Raw genomic sequence first — 11,477 nt, forward strand, 5'->3', positions numbered from 1 at the left:
ATTGATCACGTCGGTGGCTGAGAGGGCATTGAACTCCTCCCATCGTCGGTGTTACACCCACGACGTAATTGTTTGTCTCTTGATAGCCAGGTCCCAACTGCTTCTTCATTCTCTTGTACATACCACATGCCTTACACTCCTATTGATGTCAACCGGAATCGCTTGAAAGCGAGTGCGGCTCCAAGTCATTTCACAGTCAAACCACAAAAGGATTTATGTCTGCGAATCTACACTTTGGACTTGACAGACGACGGTTCTCCTGACTATTCCAAACGCGTAAGTTCTTTATTCACCGTCAATGTAATGGGCTGGGAGATACTGGATTGAGTTGAGAGTGGGGGATATTCCGCAGTGGTAACGAGCCCTTCTAATGGATAACATCAAAAACAGTATGTCCGCTTGGCTCCACCTGAGAAAGATGCTTTCATTCTGCGGTTCAAACTGGTAGCTGGTATGCTCTCATCTAACAATGGCGTTCTGTATACAAACTATCCGGTCACATCAGAGTAAGTCAAAAATCTACCAGGGCGACATAAAGCATTGTGATCTCGTTGTCTGAACGGAGTTTAGACACGGACCATCACTTGATCGATAAACCTAACCAATTTTTTTCTGTACAGGCCCTTTGACCGCCAGAAGTTCCATCCTGTCAGGTAATGTGGAATTTTGACGTAGTATGTTTAAAGCAACAGATTAAGTATTAACTCTGGATGCATTGTAGATTTTCTTCCGATTTTTCTAAAGATGCCATTTGTGACGTTACCGTTACCACCTCGGGTGCATACGAATACTACGTTGAATATGATTCTTTTGAACATCCCGACTCCGACTCAAAACCAGTAAAGAAGAGATCGGAAAGATCTGGCTACTTTGTTGTCGAGCCTCGCCTTTGGGTACAACCTCACGCTAGAGTCGTTGATACCAGCAATGCTCAGAAGACTTCAGAAAAAGCTGAAAAGGTCCTATTGCCTTTGGATGGCCTGGTGATTGAATCAGCTGTTGGAAAGTGGTTAGGAAAGATCAGCAAGTGGGATGCACATCTGGAGAGTATGAAGGAAGCTGGTTACAATATGATCCATTTTGTACCTTTGCAAGTTCGCGGTGCTTCCAATTCACCTTACTCCATCCATGATCAAACCGCCTTTTCAGACGATCTGTTCGATGAAAGCCAAATCAAGTTGTCTCGTGAAGAAAAGTCGGAGCTTGTCAAGAAGCAGCTTTTGCGCATTCAAGACCAATATGATATGATGTGTTTGAGTGATGTTGTTTGGAATCACACAAGCTTTGACTCTATTTGGCTCCAAGATCATCCTGAATCAGGTACAGTATTTTGAGAATGAACATAATATGTTGGTTGTATCTTGCTCATTCACCTATTATTTTGTGCAGGATACAACCTCGACAACTCACCTCATTTGGTGGCTGCCTTTGACCTTGATACCGCTCTATTGGATCTTGTGAACGATTTTCCAAAATACTCTCTGCCCACTGTTCTTAAATCCAGTGAAGATTTGGATGCTGTTATGGAAGTCATTAAGAATAATGTCTTTCCAGCTTTGAAGTTGTGGGAGTACAAGGTTATTGACGTGACAGCCGAGAAGAAAAAGTTGGTTGAAGCTCTTTCGGGCCCCAAGAAACCTGACTCTGTATACAACGCATTTGAGAACACCAAGATCGCCGATTTGAGCCTTCGTGAACGAGCCGTTTTACTTGCTGAGCATGGTATTGGTTGTAGTCAATCAGGTCAACGTTATGGCACAACCGTTGAGCTTGCTGTTGCTGTTGCTTTCATCAAGAACTTGGGAGGCGTTTCTCCCGATGCTGAGGTATCAGAGAGCGAGGCTCACAACTTGGCTGAAGAGTATAGCAAGGTTCTAGACGAATACAATCTACCACTTTACAAGGAATACGATGAAGACGTACGTGTTGCTTTGGAGAACACCAGAAATCGTATTGAATATACACGCCTTGCTGACCATGGTCCAAAATGGGGAGAAGTGACCAAGAGGTAAATATTAAAATTTGCTCATCTACAAGGCCATTTTTTTGTCACCTGCTTATTTTTTTTCTACAACCTTCCGCTATAGCAAACCGCTTGTAGATGCTTACTTCACAAGATTGCCAGAAAATGAAAAGACCAAAGGCCACTCCAAGGGCAGCATGGCCCTAGCGAACAATGGATGGATTTGGAACGCTGATCCTATGCAAGACTTTGCTGGACCGCAATCATCTGCTTATCTGCGCCGCGAAGTCATCTGCTGGGGAGACTGTGTCAAGTTGCGTTATGGTTCAGGTCCAGAAGATAGCCCTTATCTCTGGAAACACATGAAAGAATATACCGAACATACTGCCAAGTTGTTCCAAGGTATTCGAATCGACAACTGTCATTCCACCCCAATTCATGTAGCAGAATACTTGTTGGACGCAGCCAGACGTATCCAACCCGATTTGTACGTTGTTGCTGAGCTATTCACTGGATCGGAGGATACCGATATCACGTTTGTGTCCAAGCTTGGTATCAACTCTCTCATTCGCGAGGCTATGCAAGCATGGGACCCTGCGGAACTCTCACGTTTAGTACATCGCCACGGTGGAAAGCCTATTGGAAGTATGGATCAAGCTCTTACTACCGAACAAACCACTTATACTAGAGATGGCAAAACCGAAGAACCCGCCCTTCTGGTCCCTATTCTTCACGGCAGCATTCCCCATGCATTGTTCATGGATTGCACTCACGACAACGAGACACCCAACGAAAAACGTCAAGCGAAGGATACCCTTCCCAATGCAGCTTTGGTCGCCTTTTCTGGTAGTGCCATCGGTAGTGTCAAGGGATACGATGAAGTCTACCCACGACTTTTGGACATTGTCAACGAAACTCGTCTGTACGATCAGCCCAAAAAGGACGCCAATATCGGTATCACAAAGGTCAAGCCTATTCTTCAGAAACTGCACACGGAAATGGTCTTGGATGGATACATAGAATGCCATGTTCATCATGAAGGCGATTACATCATTGTTCATCGACAACATCCCGAGCTTCATACTGGTTATCTCCTTATTGCTCACACTGCATTTGCTGGACGCGATAGCAAGCGTGGAAGCGTAGCTCCTGTCAAGCTCAGAGGTACTGATGTTGATTTGTTGTTCTCAGCCACTTTGACCATCGATTCACAAGATGATCGTAGCGATGAAACAACACTGCGTGGTTTGAGCAGTAAGATTGAGTCTTTGAGCGCTCCTAATATCCGTGGCTTAATGGACAACAAGGGTCGCTACACTGAAATCGTAGTCCCCAGCGTCTTCCCGTCTGGATCTGTTATGGTTCTCAAGACGTGGATCCAAGATAATCCAGCCGAGTCCTATGATCTCATCTCAAGCTGCAGCGATAGCGTTTTTAGCAATCTCTCACTATTGGATATGAACATTGTTCTTCATCGATGTGAGGGCGAGGAGAGAGATGCGACTGGTGAAGGTGTCTACAATATTCCTGGCCATGGCAGCTTACCCTATGCTGGTCTCGAAGGATTTGTCTCTGTTCTCAAGCCTATCATCAGAGAGAACAACTTGGGTCATCCATTCTGTGCACATCTTCGCGACGGTACCTGGGCAATGGATTACATTGTTGATCGCTTGAACAGATATCTTAGCGATTACCCTAACCTCAAGTCACTGAGAGAATGGTTCTCTACACGATTTAGTGTTGTCAAAGGATTGCCTGACTTTTTGGTTCCCAAGTACTTTGCTCTCATTATCCGCGCAGCCTATCTTAAGGCTCGTGCCCATGCGCTCTCTCTCATGTCTCCTCTCGTACGTGATGGTGATCGCTTCACTCAATCATTGGCATTGTGCTCTGTCCAAATGTACGGTATTGTACCTTCATCTGGTCTGCACCCAACCGAGGTGACTCCCTCCATGGCCGCCGGTCTACCCCACTTTACACATTCATACATGCGCACGTGGGGTCGTGATGTTTTCATCTCGTTGCGTGGATTGTTTTTGACAACTGGTAACTACGATGCCGCCAAACGTCATATCCTTTCTTTTGCCAGCTCACTCAAGCATGGATTGATACCCAACTTGCTTGACGCCGTACGTCATCCCCGTTACAACTCTCGTGATTCTGTATGGTGGTTTATGCAAGCTATTCAAGATTACTACTACATGGCACCCGATGGTCCATCAATCTTGAATGAGAAGGTGCTAAGACGATTCCCCAAGGACGATACCTTTGTGACGCCAGAGGAAGGCTTTACCTACAGCAGCACCGTGCTTGAGATCATGCACGAAGTGTTTGAACGACATGCCGCCGGACTTCACTTCAGAGAACACAATGCCGGTCCACAGTTGGACAGTCAAATGACCGACGAAGGCTTCAACATTGACATTGAAGTTGATTGGGATACTGGTGTTATCGTAGGCGGTAACCGTCTCAACTGCGGTACTTGGCAAGACAAGATGGGAGAGAGTTCTAAGGCTGGCAACAAAGGACTGCCTGCAACTCCTCGTGATGGTGCGCCAATTGAGATCACTGGTTTATCCAAGAGTGCCCTTCGTTGGATTCTAGAGCTTCAGGAGCGTGGAGAATTCAAATGGAAGGGTGTTAAGGATCAAGATGGTAAAGAACGATCTTACAAGGAATGGAACGATCTCCTTCAGAAGAACTTTGAGCGTGTATACTATGTTCCAGCTGGTAAGTATTAAGGTTATAATAGAGCACCTATGGGGTTGTCGAACTGCTATTTACCAAATTTATACACATCTTTAGATAAGAGCGAAGACTCTGAGTACGAAGTCATTAGTGAAATCATCAACCGTCGTGGAATCTATAAAGACGTGTTCCGATCCAAGGAACCCTACACCGACTACCAATTCCGGTCCAACTTCCCTGTGGCCATGGTGGTGGCTCCTGAGCTGTTCACTCCATCCAAAGCCATGGGAGCATTGAATCTCGGACGAAAGCATTTGTTAGGACCTCTGGGTATGCGAACATTGGATCCAAGTGATAATGAATATCACCCGGATTACCACAACAGCGACGACTCCACCAACAAGGCTGTAGCCAAGGGTTGGAACTACCATCAGGGCCCTGAATGGGTTTGGCAAACGGGTTATTTCTTGCGGGCCTATTTGAGCTTTTATCTTCAAACTGATAAAAAGCAAGAAACCCTGAGAGAAGGTGTTCTCACTATCCAGCGTATCTTGTTGGCACATAAGAACGAGATCCAGTCCAACCCCTGGGCTGGTCTCCCAGAACTCACCAATAGAAATGGCAGCCCTTGTTGGGATGCATGCCCTACTCAAGCATGGTCAGCGGCGACGTTATTGGACGTTGTGAACTATAGCACTGATCTTGTAAAGGAATCCTAGTTTAAGCACTGTTTTTTTTTTGTTATTTGTATCTTCCGTTCGACGTCTGTAATAAATGCATTATCTGTCATAGCCATCAATTTGACAGCAGTCCGAGCCAGCCAGCTTGAGATTTTTCTTTTTCTTTCCCGCTCATTGCGTGCAATCCTCCCGACTCTCATGAGCCATGCTGAGGTCATTCCGCTGGCAACTCACTCTCTAGGCTTGGAGCTTCGATCGCATCCACAAAGAGGTCGCGGTGTGTTTACGACCAAGCCTCTTTCTCACAAAACACTGGTCGACGTATCCCCGGTGCTGCTTATGGACCATGACGAATACTCTGCGCACGGACAGCATACCATCTTAGATCATTACACATATCGATGGGAAGGAGGGTATGCACTGGCCTTGGGGCTAGGATCGATGTTCAATCATGCAAAAAATCCCAACGTGGGGTTCATACGTGACATAGCCAATGCGGTCATCCGCTATTTCACGTTACGAGCCATTGAAACTGGTGAGGAGCTGTGTATCAGTTATGGTGATCACCTGTGGTTCGAGGATACAGACGCTCCATCAGAGCATGAGCAAGGCAGCAGTAGTGAAGATGAATGGTTTGGTAAAGTTATGTTAGAATAAAAGGACTCATGATACACAAATGATTTCAGGCTCTTCCAATGAACGACTTTGAGTGGAAAGAGAAAGAAGCTCCTGTGACGTCACCTACGTTTTTGTCTCTGGGTTGGCGAGAAACCCACCAAAAATCACCGCATGACCAACAGGACGGCAAGAGGGTTTCCTTTTTACTTTTTGCCAATTGGTGCTGAAATCTTTTTCATCTCTTTCTTCGCAAAATCAGTGTCTTTGTGTCGGTCGCATACACCCTTTTCTTCTTACCTCTCGCTACTAATATCTATCAATCATGTCAGCCATGGACTTACGAGTCGGGAACAAATACCGAATAGGTCGTAAAATTGGTTCAGGATCATTTGGTGACATTTACTTGGGTGAGTTATTCACCTGCTCAATGCGCTTTGTTTACCTTTGCATTCTACGCCTCGAGGGCCGCTACGACATCTGTCAAGTCGTCACGGTACCATGCTGACTGCGCTAAACCCTTATACCATTTCCGCGCTTTCCATTTCGACCTTACTGACCGCTCCCTTTTTTTTCCTTCTCTCTTTAAAAAAATGACCAGGTTCCAACATCGTCAGTGGTGAAGAGGTTGCTATCAAGCTCGAATCAGTAAAAGCTAAACATCCACAACTGGAATATGAAGCAAAAGTGTACAAGACTCTAGCTGGAGGAGTCGGTATTCCATTCGTACGCTGGTATGGCACAGAATGTGATTATAATGCCATGGTGATTGATTTACTCGGCCCGTAAGTGGGAACTCTCCTGAAAACAAGTATCTGGGACGGCTATTAATTCTATTCGAATCTAGTTCATTGGAGGATTTATTCAATTTTTGTCAGCGACGATTTTCTCTAAAGACCGTGCTGCTACTTGCAGATCAGTTGGTATGCTTCATCATCCGTCGCAAACACGTGCCAACCTAGCATTCGACTGAACCTCCTCCCCCTTCCTCATAGATATCCCGCATCGAATATGTCCATTCTAAAAATTTCATTCATCGCGATATCAAGCCTGACAACTTCTTGATGGGTATTGGAAAGCGCGGCAATCAAGTGAATGTTATCGACTTTGGTCTTGCCAAGAAGTATCGCGATCCCAAGACGCACCTTCATATCCCGTACAGAGAGAATAAGAATTTAACGGGAACAGCACGTTATGCAAGCATCAATACTCATTTGGGAGTTGGTAAGTGGGGCATGCATAGGATGGATTGATGAAAAATGTAATGTACGGCTTTTCTAAACCTCCTTAAAAATATTTTTCCGTTTCTTTTTACATTGGTCTGGAAATCTCCAAATAGAGCAATCGCGTAGAGACGATCTCGAGTCACTAGGATATGTTCTCATGTACTTTTGCCGTGGTTCTTTACCTTGGCAAGGACTCAAGGCAGCCACCAAGAAACAAAAATATGATCGTATTATGGAAAAGAAAATGACCACGTCCACTGAATTGCTTTGCCGAGGCTTCCCCAATGAATTCTCCATCTATCTCAACTATACACGATCACTCCGCTTTGATGATAAACCCGACTACAGCTACCTCCGCAAATTATTCAGAGACCTATTTGTACGTGAAGGCTATGTGTACGACTATGTCTTTGACTGGACTGTTTTCAAACTTGTAAGTATATAATGTATGTGAGTAGGTTTTTTGGTTCCAATTTTTAATCTTCCCTTCCCATCCATGAGAAGAAGGAAGAGTCCAAAGGAGGCCACACTACAGAAGATAACAATGCCAAGGACGACAGACTTCGAATGGGTAATGATGTGACCCAAAACAAGTCGATGCGTCTACCACCTCAACATAGTCAGAACCCTGGTATGCCAAGTTCGTCTCGAGCCAACGTTGTGGGCAATGGCGCTATAGGATCTAGCAACATTCCAAGTAAGTGTTGCCCTGATGTGGGCTGACATGGTGTGGATTGGGGCGGCCGCCCCATAACATTGCTTGACCATTGAAATACTGACCTTTTAGCACTTTAGCGTCCGAGCGAGTGCTTCGTAGTCAAGCCAAAACTAACCAGCAACCCTACTACGGATAGACTCCTCAAATCTCTCAGACACTCTATTTCCTTTCTCAAATTGCTTCCAAAGGGTATTCATACCTTTTATTTTTTCCCATGTTTGAGCAGCTAGCGAGATATACCTTCACCTTTTTCTCTTTCGTGTAATAATTTTTTTTTCTCTCTCTCTCTCTTCCTGTGCTTAACCATTACCCTGACACACATCCACAACACACACGCAACTGTCATCCCGCTGGCTTTGACTGAATGATCTTGGGGGGACGCGCTGTTTTTCGAGCGAACTTCCCGTCTCTCTTTATCTTTTTCCTTCGTACACCCTCTTCTCTTTTTCTTTATCCTTATAGCTTTTCTCACTTTATAAGCTTTCTATACAACTGATTTCTACATGTAACAGCGCGGTTTGTTTTTTATAAATATACTCTTGCGATTTTTTTTTTCGAGACGCTATGCAAGGTATGATTTTTGGCGGCAAAGTACTTTGACTTGGTATTTACTGGCAAGAGTAAGTTTACTTGAACAATGAGGATTTTGACAGAAAAGAAGTGGTGATGATTATGAGGGGCTAAGAAAGGTCGAGATTAAAAGGTATCAAGAGAGAAAGGGTGGTATGTACGAAAACAAGGTTGGGAAAAAAAGGCTGCTGACAAAGAAGAACATGTACATTTCGGGTTTAAAAACTCTAGTGGAGAACAAAGTCCAGGACAACCGAAGCTCGCGTCATGGCAAGTTGGATCCCGGTCTTGCCTGTCGCGAGAACCGTGATGCCGTCCACTTCGCTGCGCAAATGGTATGGCGCCAACTGCTTGAAGTGAAAATATGCCGGTTCGTCAGGCGTGGCGGGCAGCTCGATGGCCACCTTGACGTAGCCGTCGGTCTCGCTGGCCGTGAGCGTGATGGAGCAGGCAGTGCTAGCGGTCAAGATATCAGGCACTTGAGCCTTTTCATAGAACACAGCTCCTGTCACGCGCTTATCGACGGATTGAACAGCTTGTACTGCCTCGGTATTGGAAAGCACCTGGAATGTCCTTAAATGTGGGATAAGTTCAGGCTTGGGTCGAATGCTATAGATATAGGATGCATTGACAGGCGAGTCTCCATGGTCGATATACAAAGTGACGTATTTGCGTTGGAAAGGCGTGGTATCCTGTATAACATGCCCATTGTTCACATCAATCCATGAACCGGTTCTATCATCTTTACTCAAAATGAGGTTTTCTGAGACATGGTAGACGTTGTAGGCAATGTCGGACGCCTCTTCCACATTGCTTTGTAGTTGAACGGTATGCAGTGTGTGGGGAGAAAACGTTTTGTTAAAGGTGCTTTCGTGTGGCATCTCAATCCCATCCAGATAAATTCGTCTTTGACTCAAAATTTGTCTCTGATCAATGGTAGTATGCGTCTCTCCAATGCCGCTGATACCCGCTCCCAGGCAGACGATCTCATTGTCCAGGAAAAACCACGATTTCGTTGCATTCACGGTCCTTCCCCATGAGAGATACTGCATACCAATCGAAGCATGTTGGCCTGAAGTCGATCCATACGTTCGGCCGTCTTGGCTCACATATCGACTGCCAGAACAAGGTTTACGCACTCTTAAATGGGCAGTGACGCCAGGAACATGGTACATATCAGCCGTCGCCCAGTAGCCGTCGTTGTATTGACCAAGATCATCGTTATAAAGCAATGTCATTCCTGATCCGGTGTACCTGTTTGCAAAAGGAATTTTAGTTATGAGAATCAAAACAGTTTAATCAAGGTTGGCTGTCTTTATTGACATCAAAGCTTCGTTGTGTCTCTCCACTTACCATCCTTTAAGATTGCCGTGGTTGAGGCACTCGTACGTGGAAACATGATCAGAGCTCATACTGAGAGCTAAAGCATAGGTGGATCGAAGCATGAAAGCACGGTCGGATTTTTTCATCCACACGGTTTCGCTCAAATCTTCTAGTGGAATGACGCTTTTGTCGTGAATGATATCGGCAGCTGCTCTGTACAAACTTCCAGGTGCTGCATCCAGATAATCATGCCATGGTCTAGCACTGACGATGTTGAATTTGACCCAGCTCTTCAGTTTGGCGACGAATTTTTCATCGTTGGCGATCTGAATTAAACGCAGCATACCGGTAATGACATCGTCTGCTGCATGATAGTCGGTACCGTCTTTGCGACTGATCTCTCTGCCTCGTAAATTGGCAAACAAGGCTCCTCTCCAAACAATGGGCATGAACGAATTGACAGCCCATTCATAGATATGGCTAATTCGCTTATCCTTCAATTCCCATGCCGATCCATGTAACAGGTAGATGATGTCCGCCAGGCCTTTGAAAAGATTCTTACCATAACCGCCATGGTATGGGATGGTATCTAGATGCGGAGTGAAAAAAATGCCACAATGGAATGTTCAGAACGTTGAGTCTGATATTACCTCCTCCATCTCTGAAACCTTACCATGTTGAATAAAACTGCCATCACGATAAAATCCATCCCCACTCTCCACATAGTCTAGTAAAATGGTTTCGGGATCTTGAAGGTTCTGGCTACCAAGGTCCAGTTCGGTCTGATTACTGTCCAGAATGCCACGCACGGCAATGATCTTGCAAGTCCACACGCGATTGGCGCCGGTTTTGATAGGTTCAGGAATAAAGTATCTGGAAGCCGCGGTGAGCGCAGTTCGAAGATCGGCGTCCATGACATTGTAAAACAAAGCGACCAGGTCGTTAATCTGATAAGGAATGCCAATCTGCCAATCCCACCAATTGCCCACTCGAATGATGTTGGGATTATAATGACGCTCCACGAGCCAGCGCAAGGCAGTCAGGACATCCACTAACAGCTCTTGGTTGTGATAGAGAGGGCCGGACGGAGTAGCCCAAGCTTGAGCCAAACTACCAATTCGATAGAATGTGGCTGTGAGGTTGGACGAAGTCAGCTCGCCAATATCTTCCCAGAGTGCCGTTCGGTATTCATGTTTATCCAGCGTGTAATAGTGGTGAAGCGCGTTGGCATGGATATGGTCGACACGGTCTTGCCAAGACCGCTTGCGAATAGGTGGGTGGGCGACACTGTATTCGTTGGCTTCAGAAATAAGCGTTAAGTAGCGACGCCGTAGATCTTCAAATGGCTCTTGTGGATTCACAATTTCTGGAAATTCAAAATCAACACTGGGATTGGACTCGGTCGTATCAAGGACTGTCGACTGTGACCAGTACAAGGCCACCAGTGCGAACAGCGCTAAACCGAAGATGCTACGGCGAAAGCGGCGGGTCATTTTTTGATTGTGAGAGAAAAAGGGATATATTCACATTTATTGACTTACGTCGAGGTCGACCGGTACGACTTCATAAAGAAAAGAAGCTTTTAAAAAGAATCTAAAAGAAATTCGGGAAAGTAAAGAAGAGAAAGCGTGGGGTGTAAATCTTTTTTTTTTTTTTAAAAAAACTTTTGGGTTAAGGAGAAAAAACTATGAGCG

The 11,477-nt window shown here is 45.4% G+C and overlaps 4 protein-coding genes across 4 annotated transcripts; 3 read left to right on the forward strand and 1 right to left on the reverse strand.

Annotated features, from left to right (window-relative positions):
- The first annotated feature begins 610 nt into the window (after positions 1-610).
- On the forward strand, positions 611-5,477 carry K450DRAFT_257932 (uncharacterized protein). Its single transcript, XM_051591750.1, has 4 exons — positions 611-1,320; positions 1,390-2,008; positions 2,088-4,693; positions 4,769-5,477. The coding sequence occupies exons 1-4, from the start codon at positions 711-713 to the stop codon at positions 5,368-5,370; spliced, it is 4,437 nt and encodes a 1,478-aa protein (XP_051441266.1). The 5' UTR covers positions 611-710; the 3' UTR covers positions 5,371-5,477.
- Position 5,478: 1 nt separating this feature from the next.
- On the forward strand, positions 5,479-6,375 carry K450DRAFT_257941 (uncharacterized protein). Its single transcript, XM_051591751.1, has one exon. It carries the CDS (start codon positions 5,530-5,532, stop codon positions 5,986-5,988), a length of 459 nt encoding a protein of 152 aa, XP_051441267.1. The 5' UTR covers positions 5,479-5,529; the 3' UTR covers positions 5,989-6,375.
- On the forward strand, positions 6,272-7,617 carry K450DRAFT_179608 (uncharacterized protein; the record flags this gene model as incomplete). Its single annotated transcript, XM_051584314.1, has 5 exons — positions 6,272-6,356; positions 6,548-6,731; positions 6,794-6,869; positions 6,942-7,170; positions 7,286-7,617. 5 exons carry the CDS (start codon positions 6,272-6,274, stop codon positions 7,615-7,617), a joined length of 906 nt encoding a protein of 301 aa, XP_051441268.1.
- An 863-nt stretch (positions 7,618-8,480) lies between these two features.
- On the reverse strand, positions 8,481-11,439 carry K450DRAFT_257951 (uncharacterized protein). The gene is made up of 4 exons (XM_051591752.1): positions 11,325-11,439; positions 10,457-11,253; positions 9,814-10,372; positions 8,481-9,714 (listed from the first exon to the last, which is right to left on the reverse strand). The coding sequence occupies exons 1-4, from the start codon at positions 11,348-11,350 to the stop codon at positions 8,688-8,690; spliced, it is 2,409 nt and encodes an 802-aa protein (XP_051441269.1). The 5' UTR covers positions 11,351-11,439; the 3' UTR covers positions 8,481-8,687.
- Positions 11,440-11,477: the final 38 nt, after the last annotated feature.

The sequence above is a fragment of the Umbelopsis ramanniana genome, assembly GCF_025399195.1.
Source record: "Umbelopsis ramanniana AG unplaced genomic scaffold K450scaffold_68, whole genome shotgun sequence".
In the NCBI taxonomy this organism is placed as follows: domain Eukaryota; kingdom Fungi; phylum Mucoromycota; class Umbelopsidomycetes; order Umbelopsidales; family Umbelopsidaceae; genus Umbelopsis; species Umbelopsis ramanniana.